Genomic DNA, 25,139 nt, shown 5'->3' with positions numbered 1-25,139 from the left:
TAGAACCATTTACAATACTTTCTGAATGTAAAGAAAATCACAAATATAAATAAAATACAGCATTTTAAACATGTGTTAGATTTTTATTTACACAGGACTATAAGATACTAATGTACTTGGGGTCATTTACTACTGAATCCATAAAACCATTATCAATTTTTAAATTATTCGTACATAAATACAAATGAAATATTTTAATCTTACTATAGTTCTCTTATATTTTTTAAGTTTGTTCTTATGCCATTAATATTTCATTTTCACCTCCAGCCGTTATTTTCAAGATGTGTAAAACTCTCGTCATCTTTGCAAAGAATAATTTAAAAGGTGCCAGATCACAGGGACAGGGAATTTTTTTCTCTTTTCCAAATAAAAATGCATATGGATATTTTATTTCGTTTTTAATTTACCTCTTGAACTGCCTCCCGAAGTCTTCGTCCAGACATGGTCCTGAGTCAAGAAAGCAGAATTATCAGAGTGTTTTCCTATTCAGAATGTACACAAGGTACACAGAAAGACTTGTAGTGAAAGCCAAAATGTTAGCCTGGCTAACAATAGTAAAGTGTACAGAAACCATGCAAGTTAAAGTTGAGCTTTTTTCCTCACTGCCGTATCTTCAAAACAAATCCTAAAGTGAAAACAGACAACTTGAAGGAGGAAAACAGAATCAATGAATATCACTGGCAAAAGATCCCAATCACTTTCCATTCACTGAGTCAACAATAGGTTGCATTCTATTTAATAACAGCTGAGGCAAGTAGAGAGTGTACTGTTCCTGCCTACAAAGAACTTACTATTTCATTCATTCATTTAATCCTTCAGTAAAATATTGGACACCTACCACATACCAGACCCACTTCAAACTGCTAAGGATTCAACAGTATGAAGCTGACATTCTAGGGAGGGAAGATGGTCAACAAGCAAATAAAAAAGTGAGATGACTGTAAGTGCTATGCAGAGTATAAAGTAGGATAAGGATGAAAGAGGATGGTGGTGGTCATTGTGGGGATGGTGGTGTTCGTGCTGATGCTGTAGTGATGTGGTGGTGGTAGGAGTGGTGGGGGGGTAAAGACAATGTTATATCATGTAAGCAAGACTGGCATCTCTGTTAGAGTTTTGAGCAGAGAATTGAAGGAATAAAAGACTTGGCCATGGGGATAAATGGAGGGTAAGTGTTTCAGGTGGAAGGAACTGTAAATTCGAAAGCCCTAAAATAGAAGCGTGCTTGGTAGTCTGGGAACGGCACTGAAGCCAAGGTGGCTGCAGCAGGGGTGATCAAGGGGGAGTGGTATGAAATCAGATCAGAGAGCTTGCTGAAGAGAGGATCACATAGGGCCCTGTCGGATATTACAAGCGTTTGAGAATTTCTCTGGAGAGTTAGAAGCCATTGAAAGGTTTTGAGTAGTGACATGATTTGACTTATGCTTTACAGGGATTACTCTGGCTATAATGTTGAGGAAAGACTATAGAGGAGTGAGGGAGAAGCAAGAAGGTGAGACAGGAGGTTATTGCAGTAAAATCCAGGGGAGAGATAATGGTGGCTTAGACCCAGGTTGGGGCTGGGGGGTGGGGAGGGGAAGAATGATGGAAACTGTTGAATAGAACATACAGAATTTGCTGAAGGATTGAAAGCAGGGAAAACTGAAAAAGAGAGAATTCAGGGATGACTCTAAGATTTAGGGCCTGAGCAATGAAAAGATAAAAAATTGCTACTTACTAAGATAGGAAATATGGCATAAGGAGCGGATTTAAAATATGCTTCCATGCTTCTAATACCTAAATCGATTGTTTCACGACCCTATGTTTTAATATTATTTAAAGTCTTTCTACTGACATAATAAATCACTGCATAATTTTATTGGAATGATAACTTTTCAAATTTTTCTGTTTACTTCAAGTTACCCACTAGTAACAGGCAGAGAGAGATTCATTCTTCAGAGGCCCCACCAAAAGAGGGTGGGAATATTTGTCACCGTCGCCAAACATAGCACAGTAGGATACAAAGGAGTCAGTACAGAATTATCTGCCCATGATAAGAAGTGATCCCAACAGAAACACATCCAAAACAGTTACATGTGTAACTACAAAAAGAAAAACAGGAACTTACGTAAACTCCCCAGGGATGGCAGTGATGGCCAAGAACCCAAGAGTAATAATCTGAACATCAACTATATCTGGGTGCCAGGGATGAGGTTTTGACAGCTAAGAACCAAAAGCATGAAAACTGTGTTAAGAATATTATTCTTTCTATTGTCAAGAGACTGACGCTGCTCATAGAAGTTCCTTTATTAAAGGATTTTAAATGTTTCCAGCTGTTTTGGGGTGTCTTATCCTAATATCATATTTCTTTTCTAATTCATGTAGTATTAAATATTCTATCTATTCAATAATAATAAGATGTAAATCTTATATACCAGTGTCCCATTAACCTGGACTTATTTTCTCATCAATGAAATTTCTAATGGATTTATCATTGTGGAATCACAATGTGTAATAGATAACCAAGTGTTCTCCTATATTACCATGGTGACTATCTTTATACAAGATGAATAAGAAATTACCGTCATTTGGAATAGCTTAAGTTAATGATTTCTTTTTACTTTAAATCTTCAGTTACCAAGTCTTGCCTTACTTTTTAGGTTTTCTCCAAGAGAATCTATCCTTTACCATATTCAGATTAGTAGAATCTTTCCCTCTAATCCTTTGTTTCCTCTCTTTCTTCTTCCTGGAGAATTTTAATTAAATATTAGAAAAAAACTCTATTTAAAAATTTTTTCTACATCAAAAATCCATGATAGTATGAACACTGTATGAATATGAAAATCCATGTTCCAAAGAGCATTTAAAGAATATTGCTTTACTTAATAATGTTGCCTGAGTTGTGAGAAAATAACCTGAGATATTTTTCTCTGCAAAGAATTCTGTGTTCACTCCTATCCTGGAGTCAACATAAACAAATCCTGAATAAGAAAAATGTTACTCTTATTCTTCCTTTTCCACTGTTCTAATTGCTTCATTTATTTACTATAGATGTAAAACTCTAAGTCAGTGTCTTTAATAATCATAACCCTTATTTCTTAGAGTTACACTTATAGCATCCATATTTTTTAATATTAAAAATTTGGTATGGGAACATCTGAATAACACACAGATCTACTATTCAACACAGAGCTACTATTCATATCTGATAATTCATAAATGTAAAATTAACGATATACTAATTTCACCATGATAATCAAAATGTATTACCTCTCCAGTATGAAGAAGGATTGGCTTTGGTTTTTGGCATTCTTTGATTTCTTCAGATGGCTTGCCCAGGGCCTGATCCCGAATACTGTCCCACGATGGATCCCCTACTGTTGTCCCTATTAGGAATGTTATGATTAATATGATTCCAACCCTCTGAAAAATATCATCATTTTGACAAATGTTGTACAACAATGCTTTTAGGACTTTGAGAGATTTTATCGAGGTTGTTGTTCAATGATTCCAAACAGTTGCATAATAGAAGAGGCAAGATTTCCTGTACATCTTAAAGTAGGAGCCGTTGTTTAATTAGACCTCAGTGTGGTTGACAGAATAAAAGAATATATATGTTCTACAACCTTAATTTTTTTTATTGCTCTTTCTCAACCATTTTGCAAATAAAAAATATGATATAATTAAATGTAGGTCTATGAACTGAATCACCTTTTTCTTATTTTGAAAACTATAAAAAAAACACCTCCAACGTGAAGTACCAGTTGTTTGACTTGTGGTCTCTAAAGACCCACTCTTGAATCTCCACTTAATTATGTACACACACACACACACACACACACACACACACACACACACACACGAGCAATAAAAACAACCATCAAGCGTAACACCCATAATCTGGGGAAAAGCTATGTTAACTACAAAACCTAAGAACACAGAACCTATAATCCATTAGGAAAATATAACAACTATGAACATATATGAACCTAATAACAGAGTACAAAAATACATGAAACAAAACTGACAGAAATGAAGGGAGAAACAATCAACAATAATAGTTGGAACTTCAATAACTCACTTTCAATAACAGATAGAACAACGAGTGAGAAGACCAATAGGGAAGTATAAAATTTGAACAGCACTAGAAGCCAACTAGACCTAACAGATACTAACAAAGGGCTCCATCCAACAACAGCATAATATGTATTCTTCTCAAGTGCATATGGAACATTATCTAAAATAGACCATATGCTGGCCATAAAACAAACTTCAATAAATGTTTTAAAGTATAAATAATACAAAGTATGTTTTCAACCACAATGTAATGAAATTAGAAATAAATAACAGAAGAAAATTTGATAAACTCACAAATATGTGGAAATTGAGCAACATGATTATGAATAGCTAATGGTCAAAAAAGAAATCAAAAGAAAATATAAAAACAGTTTCGGATGAATGCAAATGAAGACACAGTATATCAAAACTTATAGAATGCAGTGAAAGCAGTTCCCGTAGGGAAATTGATAGCTTTAAATGCCCTTATAAAGAAAGGAGATGACCTCAGCAAGATACCAAAGTAGAAGATATCAGCTTTCATCTCCCCACAGAATACAATAATTAGCTATCCACAAAAGAAAATAGCTCTGGGAAGGCTCAAGAGTCCAACTAAAAACCTACAGCAACACAGTGGAGCAAAACAGAATAACCACATGAAAAGGGTCACTGGGAAGGTTGGCTTATCTGAGACATCTCAAGATGGCTAGGAACGAAGAAGGGCAGAAGATATCAGTACCAGCCACATAACAGATGCCATCATTTGCTGCAGTGGCCTCTGCTCTGCGGAAGACCCTGGAAACCCTTGCCACTGAGAACCTGAACAGCCTCTGCAACAGACTCTCTACAGCTTTCATGAAAGAGGACCCTGTTTGTCAGTGCAAACCCCAGAAGACTGCTCCACAGAGACACCAGCAGCTTGTATGACTGAGGTAACCAATGATGGATTGCCATGGATCACTGAAGAGAGACGTGATGCTGTACCTCCCTCATGAGAAGCTTCTGTTCCACTGCCCTGGAGTCAGGGCTGTCAGTCCCCCACCCCCAAACCCATACATGACCCTGACCCCAGAGCCATGGGTGTTCCATGTACGCCCATGTTTCAGACCCCAACTTTGTGACCACGCTATGTTTTCCTGAGCTCCAAACCCCAGACCTGCAGCTTCCCTGCAAGTACCTGTAACTCAGGCACTGGAGCCACTGCAAGTGGACCTGAACCCCAGAACCACTTTCCTCTGCAAATGCACGTGTTCTAGTCCCCAGCTCCATGGCTGCTCCACATGTGCCCATACCTCAGGCACAGAGCTGTTGGTGAGCCAGTGTCCTGGACCCTGGAGGCATGGTTGCTCCACAAGCACCCAAGCTCCAGATCTCAGGTATGTCACTGTTCCATGAATGCGACATATCAGACATCAGTGCCACCACCACTGTGAATGTACCTGAAGCCAAACATAGCACCCAAAGTGATGCCCTTGGCCATGACATCCTCCAAGGGAGAAAAGGATGTCAGGATGTCCCCAGCAGACTTCACCACTGAAGATCACAACAGCGCTCACAGCAGCTGCAGATACCCTTAGTACTGGCCTTTGAGGACACATGCAATCTTCACCAATGATGACTTCAGCTGACAGAGCTGCATGGAGACTATGCCACTTGGGATGCCCTGGAGCTGGAACAACCACAGTCACCCAATCAATGTCTCTGCAGCCACCCAAAGGTGAAGGCCTTTCCCCACCAAAACCATTCTGTAAAGTCTGGAAGAGGTGACTGATCCATCAAATGCACAGACAAATGCAATTCTATGAGACAACAGAAATCAAGGAAACATGACATCACAAAAGGGATACAATAATTTTCCAATAACTGACCCGAAGAATTGGTGATCTAGAAACTGTCAAAGAAGAACTCAAAATAATTGTGTCAAAGAAGTTCAGCAAGCTACAAGAGAACAAATATATACAACTTAACAAAATCAAGAAAATAATTATGAACAAAATGAGAGTTCAACAGAAAGGCAGAACCATAAAAAAGAGCCAAACAAATTCTGGAGCTGAAGAAGGCAATGAAGGAAATGAACAATGCAGTAGAGAGCATCAACAGCAGATTTGATCAAGCAGAAGAAATAATCTGTGAACTCAAAACAAGTCATTAGGAATTATTCAATTAAAGTGAAAAAAATGAAAAAGAATGAAGAAAGCCTACATGAATTATGAGACACAAAATGCCAAAGGGAGTTCTTCAAGCTGAAATGCAAGGATACTAATAGCCCATAAAAGATATGAAAGAACATGTATACCTCATTTTCTTGCACTTTGCTGATATTGTGTTTTTCTGTTTGTTTGTTTGGGGTTTTGTTTACAAATTGAGGGTTTGTGGTAACCCTGCATTGAGCAAGTTGATCAGTGCCATTTTTCCAACAGCAATTGCTAACTTCATGACATTGCATCACATGTTAGTAATCCTCACTAGATTTCAAACTTTTTCATTATTGTTATATTTCTTACAGTGATCTCTGATCAGTGATCTTTGATGTTACTACTGTAATAGTTTGGCAGCACTACCAACCACATCCATCTAAGACAGAAAACTTAATTGATAAATGTACGCGTTCTGACTGCTCCACTGACTGGCTGTCCCTCCATCTCTCTTCCTCTCCTTAGGCCTCCCTATTCCCTGAGACACAACAATATTGAAATTAGGCCAACTAATAACCCTACAATGGCCTCTGTGTATTCAAGTGGAAGGAAGAGTCGCACATCTCTCATTTTAAATCAAAAGCTAGAAATGATTAAGCTTAGTGAGGAAGACATGTTGAAAGCCGTGATATGACAAAAGCTAGCTCTCTTGCACCAATAGTCAGCCAAATTGTGAATGCAAAGGAAAGTTCTTGAAGGAAATTAAAAGTGCTATTCCAGCGAACACACAAATAAGAAAGTGAAACAGTCTTATTACTGATATGGAGAATGTTTTAATTGTCTGGATAGAGAAGCAAACCAGCCACAACATTCCCTTATGCCAAAGCCTAATTCAGGGCAAGGCCCTAAATTTCTTCAATTCTATGAAGGCTGAGAGAGGTGAGGAAGCTGCAAAGGAAAACTCTGAAGGTAGCAGAGGTTGGTTTATGAGCTTTAGGGAAAGAAGCCATCTCCATAACATAAAGGTTCAAGGTGAAACAGCAAGTGCTAATGTAAAAGCTGAGGAAAGTTAGCCAGAAGAATAAGCCAAGATAATGAATGAAGGTGGTTACACTAAAAACAGATTTTCAACGTAGGCAAGACAATCTTCTTTTGGAATAAGATGCCATCTTGGACTTTCTTAGCTAGAGAGGAGAAGTCAATGTCAGGCTGACTCTCTTGTTAGGGATAAACATAGCTGGTCACTTTAAGCTGAAACCAATGCTCATTTACCATTCTGAAAATCCTAGGGCTCTTAAGAATTGTGCTAAATCTACTCTGCCTGTGCTCTATAAATGGAACAACAAAGCCTATATGACAGCATGTCTGTTGACAAGATGGTTTACTAAATATTTAAACACCACTGTTGAGATCTACTGCTCAGGAAAAGATTCCTTTCAAAATATTAGTGCTTGGGCTTCCCTGGTGGTGCAGTGGTTGAGAGTCCGCCTGCCGATGCAGGGGACACGGATTCGTGCCCCCGTCTGGGAAGATCCCACATGCCGCGGAGCGGCTGGGCCCGTGAGCCATGGCCGCTGAGCCTGCGCGTCCAGAGCCTGTCCTCCACAACGGGAGAGGCCACAACAGTGAGAGGCCCGCATACCGCAAAAAACAAAACAAAACAAACAAACAAAATATTACTGCTCACTGACAATGCACAAGTCACCCAAGAGCTCTGAAGAAGATGTACAAGATTAATGTTGTTTTCATGCTTGCTAACACAATACCCATTCTGAAGCCTGTGGATCAAGGAGTACTTTTGACTTTCAAGTCTTATTATTTAAGAAATACACTTCAGAAGGCTATAGCTGCCATGAAAAGTGATTCCTCTGATGGATCTTGGAAAAGTCAATGGAAAACTTCCTGGAAAGGATTCACCATTCTAGATGCCATTAAGAACATTCATGGTTCATGCAAAGTGGGCAAAATATCAACATTAACAAGGGCTTGGAAAAAGTTATTTCAGCTCTCATGGATGACTTTGAGGGGTTCAAGACTTCAGTTGAGGAAGTAACTGAAGAGGTGGTGATAACAGCAAGAGAACTAGAATTAAAAGCAAAGCCTAAAGATGTGACTTAACTGCTGCAATCTCATGATGATAACTTCCACAAATGAGGAGTTGCTGCTTATGAATGAGCAAAGAAAGTGATTTCTTAAGGTGGAATCTTCTGGTGAAGATGCTCTGAAGACCACTGAAATGACAACAAAGGATTTAGAATGTCATGCAAACTTAGTTGATAAAGCTGCGGCAGGGTTTGACAGAACTGACTCCAATTTTGAAAGAAGTTCCACTGTGGGTAAAGTACTATAAAATGCATTGCACACTACAGAGAAATCACTTGTGAAAGAGTCAATCAATGCAGAAAACTTCATCATTGTCTTATTTCAAGAAATTGCCACAGTCACCACAACCTTCATCGACCACCACCCTGATCAGTCAGCAGCCATCAACATCAAGGCAAGACCCTCCACCAGCAAAAAGATTATGATTATGACTCCTTGAAAACTCTGCTGATGGTTACCATTTTTAGCAATAAAAGTATTTTTTATTAAGGAATGTACATTTTTAAGACATAATGTTATCACACACTTAATAGACTAACAGTATAATGCAAACGTAACTTTTATAAGCACTGGGAAATAAATAACAATATAATAATAGTAGGGAACATCAATGGCCCACTTTCAAAAGTGGTTAGATCATCCACACAGAAAAGCAACAAGGAAACACTGGACTTGAATCATATCTTAGACCAACTGGACCTAAAAGACACATATGGAACATTCTACCCAACAACAGTAGAAAACACATTCTTCTCAAGTATGCACGAAACATTCTCCAGTATTGATCATGTAGGGTCACAAAAGAAGCCTCAGCAAATTTAGAAGATTGAAATCATACCAACTATCTTTTCTGACCACAAAGACATGAAACTAGAAATCAGTAACAGGACAACTGGAAAATTCACAGATATGTGAAGATTAAAACACATACTCCTGAACAACTAATGGGTCAAAGAAATCAAAATGAAATCAAAAATACCTCAAAACAAACAAAACAAAAATGGAAATACAATATACCAAAAACTTACTGTACAGAGCAAAATAAGTTCTGGGAGTGCAGTTTATTGTGATATACCCCTACATTAAGAACTAAGAAAGATCTCAAAAAAACAACCTAACTTTATACCTCAAGGAACTAGAAAAAGAACAAACTAAGCACAAAGTTAACAGACGAAAAGAAATAACAAAGATCAGAGTAGAAATAAATAAAATAGAGACCAGAAAAACAATAGAAAAAAACCCACAAAATGAAGAGCTGGTTTTTGAAAACACAAAATTGACAAACCTTTAGTTAGACTAACTAAGAAAAAAAAGAGAGAAGCCTCAAATTTTTCAAAAAATTAGAAATGAAAGGTAAGACATTACAAATGACACCTCAGAAATACAAAAAGATGACTATAAGCAATTATACACCACCAAATTGGATAACCTAGAAGAAATGGGTAAATTCCTAGAAATTCCTAGACTAAATCATGAATAAATAGAAAACTTTAAGCAGACTAATAATGAGTAAGAAGATTGAATCAGTAATCAGAAACCTCCTAACAAAAAAAGACTAGGATCAGATGGTTTTACTGGTGAATTCAACCAAACATTTACGGAAGAATTAATGCCAGTTCTTCTCAAACTCTTCTCAAAAATTAAGGAGGAGGGAATACTCCCAAATTTGCTTTATGATGCGAACATTACCCTGATACCAAAGCCATATAAGGGCACTATGAGGAAAAAAAAAAAAAAAAGGCCAATATCTCTGATGAATATAGAAGCCAAAATCCCAAGCAAAATACTAGCAAACTGAATTCAATAGCACATTAAAATGATCATGCACCATGATCAATGGGATTTATTCCTGGGATGCAAGAATGGTTCAAAAAATGTGGATAAATGAATGTGATATACCACTTTAATAGCACAGGAGAGTTCTCCCTTTACTCCGTGCCCTAAATAAATAGGAAAACATCCATGTTCAAGGATTAGAAGACTTAAAATTGTTAAGATTACAGTGCTCCTCAATTTAATCTACAGATTCAATACAATTGCAATCAGAATCTCAGCTGACTTCTTTGTAGAAGTTGACAAACTGATTCTAAAATTTAAATAGAATTGCAAAGGACTCAGAATAGCAAAAACAATCTTGAAAAAGGAGAACAAAGTAGGAGGACTCATATATCCTGATTTCAAAACTTACTACACAGCAATAGTAATGAAGAAAGGGTGATACGAACCATGGAATACTACTTAGCTATAAAAAAGGAATGATTTTTCTTTTTTTAAAGGGTGATACTAGCACAAAAAATAAACACAGATCAACGGAATAGAATTGGGAATCCAGAAATAAGACCATGAATCTATGGTCAACTGATTTTCAATGAGTGTGCCAAGCCCATTCAATGGGTTAAAAAAAACAGCCTTTCAACAAATGGTGCTGTAATAACTGGATAGCCACAAGGAAAAGAATGAAGGTGGATTGTTACCTCACACCATATATAAAAGCTAACTCAAAATAGCTCAAAGATCTAAATATAAGAGCTAAAACCATAAAACTTCTAGAAGAAAACGGGTAGGTTTTCATGACATCAAATTTAGCAAAGGATACTTAAGTATGACACCAAAAGCATGAGACACAAAAGCAAAAATAGACCATTTTGATTTCATCAAGATTAAAACTTTTTGTGCTTAAAAGGACACAATGAAGAAGGTGGAAACACAACCCACAGTAGGGAGATCAGCCAAAACGGTGGAGTAGAAAGACCATGAGCTCACCTCCTCTCATGGCCACACCAAAATAACAACTATTTACAGACCACTTATTGATGGAAAAGACCAGAACCTACCATAAAAGATCTTCTATAACTAAAGATATAAAGAAGAACCACAGTGATATAGGTAGTCAAGACCCATACCCTCTGGGTAGGTGACCCAGCAACAGGAAAATAATTACAATTTCAGAGCATCTCCCCAAGGAGCAAAGGTATTGAGCCCCACATCAGTGTCCCCAGCCCAGCATTTCTCTTCCAGGAAGATGAGCCACTAGAACTTTTGGCTTTGAAGGCCAGTGGGGCTTACTTGCAGGAGACCCAGAGAGCTGTGGGAAATGGAGATTCTACTAATAAAGCGTGCACACAAAAATCTCACATGCTCCGAGACCCGGCTCAGAAACAATAATTTGAAAGGAGCCTGGGTTAGACCTACCTGCTAATCTTGGAGAGTCTTGCAGAGAGACAGTGGTCAATTGGAGCTCACAGACACTGGTGGCAGCCATTTTTAGGAGCTCATTCTACCACATACTATTTTGGATCCTCCCTCTAGCTTATTAGCTCCAGGACCCAGCTAGGCCCATGCCCACCAACCCACAGGCACCCGTACTAGGACATTTCAAGCCAAGTAACTAACTGGGTGGGGACACAGTCCCATCCACCAGTAGACGAGCTGCCTTAAGACACCCCCTGAACCCACAGCCACCCCTGGACACAACCCTGCCCACCAGAGGATGCAGGATCAGGCCGTACACACCAGTGAGGCGGACACCAGCCTCAGGACAACGGTACCCCTGCTGCCTGCAGACTCAGTCCACCCATCAGCAGACCAGCACCAGCTCTGGGACTAGGTGGGCTCTGACCCGGCCCACCAGCAAGCCAACACAAGCTTTAGGACATCCTGGACTCTGCAGCCAGCCATGTCAAGAACCAGCCTCACCCACCAGCAGTCTGACACCAGCTCTGGGACCCTGGGCCCTGTAGCCAGACCCCAGGACTCAGCTCTTCCTGCCAGTTGCGCTGGCACTAGCCCCAGGACCTAGCTTCACCCACCAGTGGGAAGACACCAGCCCAGGATCTCCTTGACTCCAGCTCTGCCCACCAGTGAGCTAGCAGTAGCCCAGGGGCCACCTGTGGGTCTGCAGCCAGCTGCCTCATGACCCAGTCCCACCAAGCAGTGGCCAGCAGACTCTGCACAAGGCAGGGCCTGGCAACCAACCAGACCCGGGGCGGGTGGTAGAGCCAAGCCTACGAGACCACCCACAGTAGTCAGCACACCACAGCAGAAGGACCCAAGCAGCCCAGCTAGCGGGCATCCCTAGAGCATATATGGGACCCATAAGGAACCCTTTCAACTCAGTAATGAGAAGACAAGTAGCCCAATTTAAAAATAAGAAAAATATATGAGCAGACATTTCTCCAAGGAAGAAACTCAATGGCCAATAAACGTGAAAAGGTTTTCAATATCACTAATCTTCAGGGAAATGCAAATCAAAACCATAATGAGATAACACTCCACACCCAGGGGGTAGATAGAATCCAAAAGGAAGATAAAAATAAGTATTGGTGAGGATGTAGAAAAATCAGAACCTTCAGAACTACTGATGAGAATGTAAAATTGTGCAACAATTTGGAAACAGTCTGGCAGTTCCTCAAATTATTAAACATAGAGTGAGCATATGATCCAGCAATTCTACTTCTAAGCATATACCAAAGAGGAGAGATGAAATCATATGCTCACACAGAAGCCTGGGCATGAATATTTATAGCAGCATTATTCCTAATAGTCCAAAAGTGGAACAACCCCAATGTCCATCAACTGAGGAATGCATAAACAAAATCTGGTAAAACTATACAGTGGAATATTATTCAGTCGTAATATAACATAAATGAACTTATCTACAAAACAAAAACAGACTCACGGACATAGAGAACAAAATTTGTGGTTGCTAAGGGGGAGGGAGGGTGGGGGAGGGATGGACTGGGAATTTGGGATTAGCAGATGCAAACTATTATACAAAGAATGGATAAACAACAAGGTCCTACTGTATAGCACAGGGAACTATATTCAATATCCTGTAATAAATCACAATGGAAAAGAATATGAAAAAGAATGTATGATATGTATAAATGAATCACTTTGCTGTACAGCAGAAATTAACACAACGTTGAACTCAACTATACTTCAATAAAACAATTTTTTAAAAAGAAAAAAATAGTAATGAAATACTAATTCATGTTACAACTTGGATGAACCTTGAAAACATGATGCTAAGTGAAAGAAGCCAATGCAAAAAGTCACATTTTTTTTTTTACAATTCCATTTATATGAAATGTCCAGAACAGGAAAATATAGAGATAGAGAGATTAGTGGTTGCTTAGGTCTGGGAGAGACGGAGACTGTGTTGTAATAGCTGAAGAGTACAGGGTTTCTTTCTGAGGTGATGAAAATGCTCTAAAATTGACTGTGGAAATTGTTGCACATATCTGTGAATATACCAAAAAACCACTGAATTATACACTTTAAATGGGTGAATTTTGTGTTTTGTGAATTATATCTCAATAAACCTGTTAAAAATTATTTATTTTAGAACAGTAGACCAAACTAGATGAAATATTACCAGGAAAGATGATGCCAACTATATCACATTACAACTGTATTTATTAATTTAACTAATGGTTCCAAAATATATATATATACAAAAGACAAGAATGAAATAAGCCAAAATATTGCCTGTAGGTGATACTCTTCAATTTTTTTTTAACTTTCTCTACTTACCAGTGCATGTTATCACAGTGATAATCAGGATAAAAGTATAAAACCTATAATAATCAGTTATAAATTCATGGAAATACACACAGGAAGAAGACCCAGGACCATATGCTTTAGGTTCCTAAAAGCTTCTGTTCTGAGGAATCTGGGCTCCAATAAAGGAATCTGGGAAAGAGACACTAACAACCAGATGGAAGGGCCAACTCATACTGTCGAAGTTACAATGACACTCCCGCTCTGCACCACTCCAACTCCACCCCAGGCTCCAGCCCAATTTAAAACTATTCTTTTTTTTTTTTTTTTTGCGGTACGCGGGCCTCTCACTGCTGTGGCCTCTCCCGTTGCGGAGCACAGGCTCCAGACGTGCAGGCCCGGAGGCCATGGCTCACGGGCCCAGCCGCTCCGTGGCATGTGGGATCCTCCCAGACCGGGGCAGGAACCCGTGTCCCCTGCATCGGCAGGTGGACTCTCAATCACTGCGCCACCACGGAAGCCCTAAAACTATTCTTTCATAGATTGAAATGCAAAGAGAATCTCTGATTCTACTTGAATCGGTGGAAAGCTAAATTATAAAAGATACCTACCCCTGAGAAATCATGTACAAACCTGGAAAGCCTGCATACGCCCAAATTTAAAAAATAAAAATAGTAAATGTATTGGTTACATTAAACCTTGTTTGAGAACAGAACCCTGAAGTTCAGAACCTGGAACCATAAATCCCATCAGACTGCACCTCACCCTGCGTAAAGTTGAGGGTTCCAAATCCGTCAATCGTGCCAGCTGCAAAACTGTAGCCCAAGGCTGGTTTACATGTTTTTGCCTAAAGGAAAAAATTGAAAAAAAAACAAAACAAAAATGAAACATAAACAGAAAAAGAAACAGAAGTTGAACTTCAATAATGAGATCAGCCCAGAACTTTACCCTTGTGGCATAATCAGTGTGACTCAGTGACACTTACTGTGTGTGTAGAATTGAGCCAGACGGTGACGTCCGTCATATTCACCCACTGATGAGCTGAAGCCAGTGGCCCAGTTACCTCCTGAGAGGCGGAGGCATACAGTTCCTAGAAAACACACACAGCCTTACCATTAAAAGCAAAAGAGCTAAAATGAATACCAGCAACCGTACCTAGGAAGTGCCAATTTGGAAAAGAGTCTTTCAGTCAAGTTTTGTTTTGCTGTCTGATTAGACAGAGCATGCGCATCTCTCCACCAAACCCCCTGTAGCTTCCCAGAAACTTGAAGGCCCTGAGACCATTGATCTGTGTCTATTTCCCACAAATATGAAATTCCAGTGATGCAGGCTATGGTACAAATGCTCCAATCTCGCTAGAAAGACAGCCAAGAAAATTTAAGGTTAGGAGTAGGTGGGCCAAATTACCTTCTTTGCCAGAACAAGGGCACCTCCATGGGGATTCTCATGGAGTTTTCCCTCTCACAGTCCTTGAGTCCTCTGGCAGGGCTGGTGCCAAAGGGGGGCTTGAAAGTCTTCAGGACCCACTTCATCTGCATCTGTTCCCCCACCCACTGTTCACCTTTGGATGTTCTTTTTTTCCCAGTATGGTCAATTGATGCTTTTTTAATCTTAGGGGCAATGTGAGTCAAAACATATTTAGGAAGGTTTGTTTGTATTGAACTGTATCATACAGTAGAGGCGAACCCTGCTTCAGCACCAATGCCTTTGCCTGACACCTAACTCATTTCTACTCTATTGCCATGTCAGTTTCCATAGCCACATGGGAATGCTCAAGTTGTCAGTAACACCAGCTGCAGCCTGCGGTCTCCTCATTAAGAGGGAAGTTGTGCCTTGCTGAGAAGAGAATCCAGAATGTGGGACAAATCTCTATGTTGACTGGGCTCAGAATGGTAACAAAATTTCTGACGCCAGATTGTGTCAGGGGTGCACACCCTAAATAGAATCTGTTAATTTAGAACAATCCACTGATAACACCACAGTAATTAAAAAGAAACTGCAGCAATTAGGTTGGCTGGTGTCTGATGTTTTCAAGGTGTTTTTGTTCTTCCTTAATTGCTCCTGAAACATTTTAGAACCCTTGAGACAAAATATTTACACACACACCCTCTCTCAAGCCCATGCTCACTAAAGGTATGGGTAAGCTATAAAAACGAATAGATTTAACTATCTTTGTCAGAGATGGCTCAGCCCAAAGCTATCTTTTGTTTTTTCCATCAGAAATGTCTCCATAGGAGCTGATACAAAATATGTAAGCAAAATGGAAGATAAAATTTAGAACAGGAAGGAGGGTAGAGTAACTTGTAGTAAGCTCACTGGAGACCAGATTCTCTCTTCATCAAAAAATCTTTTAAAAAGAAAGGAAAATGTAAGATGGATGATCTTTCCATACCAAAAAAGACCAGGGACTAATTTGAATCCAAACTGCAAGAACTGGCAGTGGTGCCAATGAGCTTTACCTTGTCACCGAAGGAAAAGTTAAGAAATGGTAGGGCTTCCCTGGTGGTGCAGTGGTTAAGAATCCTCCTGCCAATGCAGGGGACACAAGTTCGAGCCCTGGTCCGGGAAGATCCCACATGCCGCGGAGCAACTAAGCCCGTGCTCCACAACTACTGAGCCTGCACTCTAGAGCCCGCGAGTCACAACTACTGAGCCTGTGTGCCACAACTACTGAAGCCCGCGCGCCTAGAGTCAGTGCTCCACAAGAGAAGCCACTGCAGTGAGAACCCCGCAACGCAACAAACAGTAGCCCCGCTCGCTGCAACTAGAGAAAGCCCGCGCGCAGCAACGAAGACCTAACGCAGACAAAAATTAATTTATTATAAATTATTATTTTTTTTTTTAAAGAAAGAAATGGTCAGGTGACTTGGCAGGCCAAGGCCTGAGAGACTTCTGAGAATTTGGGTCAGTCTGGTTATTTCTGGTCATACCACATGAATTGAAAACTTTACAGTCTATCATCCAACCACCTGAAGCAAGCATTCTGGCTGAAAGAGAATGTTTCCTGATTACTTTCTTTTAAATGTTCTTCCCATAAGAAGCCAGACACAAGCAGTCACAGAGAGGTTCCTGTGTGGTTTGTGAAAACAACCTTCCTGGTTGACAATAAACAGCATTCAGTCTTCCAGGCTCCTTGGTGCAGCTTAAGCTCCTGCCGTCTTCCTTACAATTACGGGCTTCCTGATGAACAATGTCAGTGGATTTTAAAGCATAGTTTTGAATGAAGATGAAAGAAGCAGGCCCACAGCTTACCTTTGCTTTCTCATATATTATCCGTCCTATGATTTGTGTGCTGTCAAGCATATCCTGCCCAGGTCCCATAGCAATGCACATGCTAGGCTGGAACAAAATGACACAAGATGTGTTCTTAGTGAAATAAGCGATTCTTTTAAGGAATGGAAAATGACAAGTGAATCTAAGCAAATAGAATTTTTTAAAGCCACATTCCAGCATTTCTTTTCAGGTGTTCTCTTAATTTACAGATTATGAGAAGCAAAATCATTCACCGAATTAGAGCAATGAATGTTGCTAGAAATCCCCTATTCTAGAAACTTACTTTTAAAAATAAGGGAACTGAGGCTCAGGTGGGTTAGATTTACTGAAGATTATACAGGTAGCTAATATCTGAGCTATTACCTAAAGCCAGGTCTTTCCATTTGCTGCACATCTTTCTCTTTACTGGTTCCTGCCTATGGTGCTTGCTCATAATTGCCTTCAATTGAAACTCAGTTAAAATTATATTGGAACAACTAGCTGCCCCTCTGGAAAAAAAAATCAGTAAATACATCCGGCTCTATATTTTACTTCTTAAACCAGAAAAATTTGCGACTGATCGGATACTTAAATATTATAAATGGCACCCAAAATGTATTAAAAGAAAATATGGATGAATATATTCTAAAGTCTAACGATGTGAAAGGCCCTTCTAAAAATTATATGGAACACAGTTTGACAGTTTAAACATCCATACCGGGGGGAAAAACATAAGACTGAAAGATAACTGATAAATGGGGTGTTGAGGGATGAGTTTGCAGTTTATGACAAACTAAGACTTTAATACATTAGGAGCTTTAAAAAGTCAGCAAGAAAAAAAATACCCTTATTAATACATTTTGGTTCATTCATATTGAGTTGGGTATTCTCTTATTTGTAGTAAAACTCATCACATTGTATACCTTAAACTTAGACAGTGTTGGATGTCAATATATCCCAATAAAGCTGGGGAAAAAAAAAGCAAAAAAAAAAAAGCATCCTAATGGATAACACCATGGATGCAGATGAAATAGGTAATTCACACACACACACAAAATGTAAATGGCCATTCAACGTTATAATAAGTTCAATCTTAATGAATTTAAACTACTAAATTTAAACTACGAAGAGAGAACTCTTCACATTTGTGCTAGAAAAAACTGAAAGATTGACAAACCTGCTGGAGGAGTTTGGGGAAAGTGTCACTCATGCACTGTGGGCAGAAACGTGATTGAGAGTATTTGAGCAATGTGTAGTGTATATTAGAGGCGCTTTGAAAAAAAGAACCAACTCACTTGAAAGAATTTGTCCTAAGGTGAAACTCACACATGTGAAAAAATATATGACAAGCGTAGTGACCATAGCATGCTTATATGAAGGAAGAAAATAAGAAGGGAGAGACTGTGCGAGGAGAAAAGCAGGAAAGGAAAGAAAATACTCAGCAGTAGGAGATTGGTTAACCAAATTATGGTACTTAAAAATAAAGATTACGAAGTTAGTTTAAATAATGTTTGAAAGTATATTTACTGGAAATAAGGAAGCAGGGTATAGAACAGCATTACAATATGATCCCATCTATGTAAAACTGTACATATATATGTGTACAGGTGCATAAAAAGTTGTCTGGGGGGCTTCCCTGGTGGCGCAGTGGTTGAGAATCTGCCTGCTAATGCAGGGCACACGGGTTCGAGCCCTGGTCTGGGAGGATCCCACGTGCCGTGGAGTGGCTAGGCCCGTGAGCCACAACTACTGAGCCTTCGCGTCTGCAGCCTGTGCTCCACAACAAGAGGGGCCGCGATAGTGAGAGGCCCGCGCACCGCGATGAAGAGCGGCCCCCGCTTGCCACAACTAGAGAAAGCCCTCGCACTGAAACGAAGACCCAACACAGCAAAAATAAATAAATTAATTAATAAACTCCTACCCCCAACATCTTTGAAAAAAAAAAAGTTGTCTGGAAGGATGCTTATTAAAATTTTCACAGGTTAATTGTGGAATTAAGGGGTGCTCCTTTACATAAGTTTCATTTTCTGAACTTTTCAATATTGTGTGAATTTTTTTTTTTTTTTTTTTTTTTTTTTTTTTTTTGCAGTACGTAGGCCTCTCACTGCTGTGGCCTCTCCCGTTGCGGAGCACAGGCTCCGGACGCACAGGCTCAGTGGCCATGGCTCACGGGCCCAGCCGCTCCGCGGCATGTGGAATCTTCCCAGACCGGGGCACGAACCCGTGTCCCCTGCATCGGCAGGCGGACTCTCAACCACTGCGCCACCAGGGAAGCCCTGTGTGTATTTTTAACAACCATATATCATTTTTCTAAAAAACATTAAAGCTATTTTCTAAATTAAAAAAACTTTTTAAAGAAACCACATTAAAGCAGAAGACACGGCAACATTTGTCCATTTCCCTCTTTCTTTTTCTCAAGCGTTTTCTGGTTTTGTTCAGAAAGCCATCCCTCTCCTTGCAGTGATCCCATTCCTCATTCCAAATAAGTCTAAGGCGATCATGGAAATTCCCTAGGTTTTGCCAAAGATTGGTCTGGAACCCAGCTTAAGCCAATCAACACATACCATTTCTCCAGCAACTGTTTTGGTCCAGGGATGGACATGTGACATAAATTGACAGTCAGACTAAAGAGAATTCTTATTCCGTGGTTGGAAGAGAGGCTCGCTCTCTCTCCTACTGGGTATGAGAGAAAAAAGCACACACCTTCCTCAATGATGACTGGTATCTTGCAGACATGAGGGAAGCTAATCCAACACGAAGGGAAAGGAAGAGAAACTGAATTGTGTTGTGGAAGGGGGTATGATTTTGCTGTAATTTTTTCTGATTATAAAGTAAAATATACTTATTGTAGAAAAAGTATTAAAAAGTATAAATAGAATTAAAATAATGAACAAAAAATAAATAGAAAACTGCCTATACTAGTGCCAAAAAGAGAAAATCGTGGTTAACATACCAGTGTGTTTCATTTTGTCTTTTTACTATGATACATTTATTCTCAAAACTGCAGTCATGATGAATATGCAATACTAAACCCTGAGTTCCTTAGTATTATGAGCTCTTTCCCACATTAAGTATTCCAACATAAGACATGAAGTTGATGCATAATATTCTATTGCAAATAAGTATTATAATTTATTTAACCATTTCATCTGTGAATTTTGGAATTTAACAAGTAATCCTCAAATCTAATGTGAATTAATGATGTGTAAAAATTTTGGAAGTGAATGGTAACAAAGACTTTTTTTCATTGTAGTATAGTTGATTTACAATGTTATGTTAGTTTCTGGTGTATGAAGACTTTCTATATAAAAATAGTAATATACAATGGAAAAGTATAATTGTTAAAACTATATTTCTCATTGAGTGGGGTTGACTGGGATAAAATAAATAGCCCAGGAATAGTGTTTAATAAAAGCAATATGGCAGGTGAAATACCGTATAAACACAAAGAATAAGAACCCAGAAGCTAGAATCTGCTGCTCATGTCAAAGTTGCAAAAATCTAAATGAAGATGGGAGGACAGCCTTACTTGCTACCTTTAAAACTTATCACATAGAATTGTATATAGTCATAAAGAGATTTTTTTAAGACAAATTAGGTAGAAAACTCAAATCCTATACCAATAAAAAAATCAATAAGGTATAGAATGTTGTTCATGAACACATAAACATATGAAGAGGAGTGAGAGTGGTAACTTTGGGGAAAGGGAGAGGGTAGAGGGGAAGGAGGTGAACAGGGACTTTCACTTTTTACTGCTCTTTATGCTTCCCATGTGGTTTGAGTTTTTACACCAAGATTGTTTTGTTTGTAATTTATAAGAAAGGAAAAAGAATTCTGACCTTGTATTTTTAGAAAACCCTATAGACTTTATAATCACTGAGAAATGTCTCAGGCAGGCAGTTTTTGTACTAAATTGTGACTTCAGAAATGCCAAGGGAAAATGTTTCAGGCTGTCCAATTTTGGGGAAGGATATTTAATCTCTGACATTTACTAAATTGTCTTACCATTCAAAAAATTTAACAATCAAATGGAAAACTACAATTTTACTCAATCACAATTTAGTGGGTGCTTTTGAGAAGAGCAAATGCTAGCAGTAAGTAGGTCAGAGTATACTTGAGGAGAACATAATTGTACATGAATGTTGAATAGTTAAACATAAAATGTACTTGAGATGCAAAAACAGATTTCACGTCATTATTACCTACCCCACCGATGGGACAAGTGCTATTGGCATTATCACAAGACTCTCCCGTGTTGATGCAGTGCGGGCCAAGAATATTGGGGGACACATCTCCCAGGTTCGATGAAGCAAAAGCTGCTACATACGGTCCCTGCCAAAAGAAACATCCAGTTGCCGTTTATTCTTTCTCTTTTTTTTTTTTAATTTCAGGGCCAAGCAAGGAGAACAGGCAGCTCATGATCAAAAGACCCAAACTCCCCAGTGGCTTTCAGGGGAGCATTTTTAAAGGCAACATTTGGGGGTGAAGGCTGCAGGATTCATGACTTTCTTCTCACTGATATGTTGTGAAGTAGCAGTGTGGTGTTTTAGGAATCTTAATCATCAACTTTCTGGTTCCAAACAGTCTGGGGTCTAGTGCTTGTGCTCAGCAGGTAGTCGCCATCCTCCACCTGAGTGGGGGTCTCAGTTCCTGTAGAACAACTGGTTTTAGAACTTAATGAAGCTCAGGTTCTTGATGTCTCATCGCAGAAAGAATTCAGTGAGAGACAAAGTGATAGGTGAGAAGTGGATTTATTTAGAGAGAAACACACTCCACAGACAGAGTGTGGGCCATCTCCGAAGGTGAGAAAGGCCTATTCCTTCTTATTTACCACAATGAGTTCATTAAAAAGGCAAACATTCAACCCACTCTGGTGAACTATTCAAAATCATCTGCATACGACAAAAGGAGGATGCACAATATTCTGAGAGAATTTTTTATTTCTGAAAAGGATCACATTGCCGTCAGCATACGTGTTGTTACTTGTGATATTCCAGTTATCAATAAAGCTATTTCAAGTAGGAGAGTTTCAAATTTGTGTCTCAAACAGCAACATTTTGACAAGAAATACAGTGTGCAACGAGTTATAAAATGCTGACCCATCAATCTAGTGTCTGGTGTTGTACCTGGAGCTCAGATATCCATTTTCCCTTTAAAAATAAATAGCCTATTGGCTTAAAAAGTGAAGAGCCAGTCCAGATTTTTCTGTTGCACAACTGAACCTGAACATAGCCTCCACCACCCAGACGTACCCTCTGTGTATATTTTCTCTATCTCTTCAACCTGAAATAACAACACAAAACCTTACAGAGTAGGGTAAGACCTTAACCTCAACCAACTGGACTGCAATTCTACCTTAAATTCTTAAATTTTCTTAGGGAAAGAGATAATCAAATATAGGAGATTATGTGTCTTTTTTTATACTAAAAAGATAATGGGAGACTCCTTTCTTTTCCCTAAAACACAGGCTAAAATGAAAAAAATAGAGATTTGTCAACAAAGGAGCTAAAAAATCAGACCAGATGTTCATGGGCTAATATTCCCATAACATCGCCAGAAAAACCTGAACGAACTTTTTGGCCAACACGATATCTTGTAACAGAACACTTATTCTAGGCAAGGGCCTGGGGTTCTCATCCCATCATGTATTCTTCTGCAATTAGGGGTTAGATGCTGGGGTCAAGCAGAGCAGGGTCCTTCCTCGCCAAATATCTGCAGTCGGTAATTTACACAAAGCTGACGAGTTTCCTGGAGTACATGGACTGGGTTCCTGGACACCCCCAACTCTGATCCCATCACTCACTACATTTCAAAGTTACAAAGACAACTCTAATGGATTAGGGTTGTCTCTGACTTAGGCCATATTGCAGGAAAGTAGAAATTCCTTGAAAGGAAATTAAGAGGGAAGTCTGGACCACAGAAAAGGACTCATTCCCTGTCCTCATTCAGATTCCTATACCATTAAGAAGGTGCTTAATGATTTTATATCTCTGAAAACAAGAGATATAAACACAACACAGTTTATCATATTTCCAAGTTAATCAAAAATTATATATGGCAAAAGTTATTATATATTAATTTGCCCTTCCTTATCCAACTAATTGTAACTTTATGAAATCATCACATCAGTAGTATTTGACACAAAGCTAACGGTCATTTAAAATTTTTCTTAGGGAGGATGGAGAATTCTTTCTATCCAAGCATGTCAGTATGTGGCATCCATGATGACACTTTCCTCTGAAGATTTGAATCAGCTATTCTGAACACTGAATGAATGATGATACTGAATGAATGATGATACTCAATGAATTAAGATGAAGCTTTCAATGCCATAAATTCTCACCTCTCCAGGTAGATATCCTTTGTTCTTCTCTTGCTCAAAAAGGTAAGAGGCATAGCCCACATTGTCGCTGTTCACAAGATGATTGCTATTGTTCATGCTGACTGGGTGGATGGCAAACCAGCTGTAAAAGAACAGGCAGCCCTAAGTTAATGAAGAGAACCAGGTAACTGGAGGGAAAAATGATGACTGGGAGCTTAAGGTTTCTCCAGCTGTAAAAAAAAAAAAAAATCTTTTGATGATAGGCATTCTATCAAAACATTTAGGTTCTTTCATTGTTAATGAAACTTAAATTACTAATAATATACTCAAGAAGTCTGACCACTTACTTAAATTAAAAATATTTCATCATTGTCATCTTCATCATAAGCTTTTAACAAGAGCCAATACTGGTTAGTTACCAGGTGATATACCTAAAGAATTGTATCGACATAGACTTTATCTTTCAAGACAGGTACACACATAATAATTATTCAAATCAATCCTATCCAATTCAGTAGACATTTACTGAGAGTCAGCTCTGTGCCGAGCACTGAATAAAATTGCAATTTACTCTAGAATCTTGCAGAAGACAAAGATGTAAACAAATGGCTTTGATACAGTGTGACAAATGTTATAAATAAGGAGGCATAAAGTGTTTGAGGACCACAGATGACTAGCAATTAATTCTTAAACGCATTCCAGAGAGAAAGAACAGCAGAGTAAATGCACAGGGGTGTGAAAGAGGATGTTATGCATAATTCAGTATATCCTCATGCATAGTAATACCTTGTTTAAGTGTAGAGCTTATAGAGTTCACAAGTTAATTTCACATCTGTTATTTCATTTGAATTTCACAACAACCCTGAAAAACAGGCTGGTATTACCTGCGCCTCACAAGGTGTCTCGGAGAAGCAAGATGGAAGCCCACTTGTCATACAGGACCAAGGCTAAGTGTGGGTCTTGTGACACCTTGTTCAGTGGACTTTGTAGGATCAAACCTCGACACAGGTGAAAAAGGTGTTTACAGGATAGAAGGCTGTAAAGCAGACTAGCAAGAATACTCAAGAAAAGAGAGATGCCAATCAATAAATTTTCAAGCTAATTTAGGATTTTTAAAAATCTTTTGTTGATTTTTCTTCGCTGAAGGCTTTCAAAACATTTCTACCTAAGTAATACGGTACACAAAACTGAACATCGACTTAATGACTAGGGATGTTTTGGGGCTTCAAGTCATCATTCAGTATTCAGTTCTCGTTACCCAACAGATGTAATATGTAGGTCAGAGGTAGCCAGCACAACACCCACGGGGGCTGGGTAGGCAACATAGGAGTTAATCTGGTTGGTACAATAGGGACTGTGAATTGCAGAGGCATTCGTATAGTCTAAGGACCACCGCCTCTACTGGGCTGCGGCCAAATGCTGCCTGATGGGAGCATAAGCCAGTGCTGCCAGATCTTCCACAAATCCATGGTTTTGGGAAAATGTATCGATTTAAAAATTCTATTCAAAGAAGTAAATGGCATGGAGACCAAGGAGAAGAATGGTTACAAGTTAAGAGACTTAAGACACAAATCCAACAAATGTAGTTTGTGGACTGTGTTTGGATTCTGACTCAAAACAACTGGAAAAAGACTGTTGATACAATCAGGGAAAACTGAACACAGACTAGGTTTTAGATCATATTAAGAAATTATTTTTAATTTTGTTGATTGTGATAATGGACTGTAGTTATATCTGTCTAAGTTTTTATCTGGTAGAGATACACACTGAAATATTCATGAATAAAATGATAT

At 39.0% G+C, this 25,139-nt stretch overlaps 1 protein-coding gene across 1 annotated transcript in view; it reads right to left on the bottom strand.

Moving 5' to 3' along the window:
- ASAH2 (N-acylsphingosine amidohydrolase 2) overlaps window positions 1–25,139 on the bottom strand; it is a 113,662-nt gene that overhangs the window by 26,567 nt on the left and 61,956 nt on the right. Inside the window, exons 10-17 of the mRNA XM_060286204.1 lie at window positions 23,368–23,488; window positions 21,231–21,356; window positions 17,025–17,111; window positions 14,758–14,862; window positions 14,538–14,619; window positions 3,247–3,362; window positions 2,105–2,199; window positions 408–447 (exon numbers count right to left, since the gene is read on the bottom strand). Of these exons, the coding sequence (XP_060142187.1) occupies window positions 408–447; window positions 2,105–2,199; window positions 3,247–3,362; window positions 14,538–14,619; window positions 14,758–14,862; window positions 17,025–17,111; window positions 21,231–21,356; window positions 23,368–23,488 (772 nt within the window). The remainder of the gene's footprint in view (window positions 1–407; window positions 448–2,104; window positions 2,200–3,246; window positions 3,363–14,537; window positions 14,620–14,757; window positions 14,863–17,024; window positions 17,112–21,230; window positions 21,357–23,367; window positions 23,489–25,139) is intronic.

Source organism: Globicephala melas, chromosome 16, assembly GCF_963455315.2.
Source record: "Globicephala melas chromosome 16, mGloMel1.2, whole genome shotgun sequence".
In the NCBI taxonomy this organism is placed as follows: Eukaryota; Metazoa; Chordata; class Mammalia; order Artiodactyla; family Delphinidae; genus Globicephala; species Globicephala melas.
The sequence above is the reverse complement of the archived record's forward strand: the minus strand, read 5'-3'. Positions and strand labels throughout refer to the sequence as shown.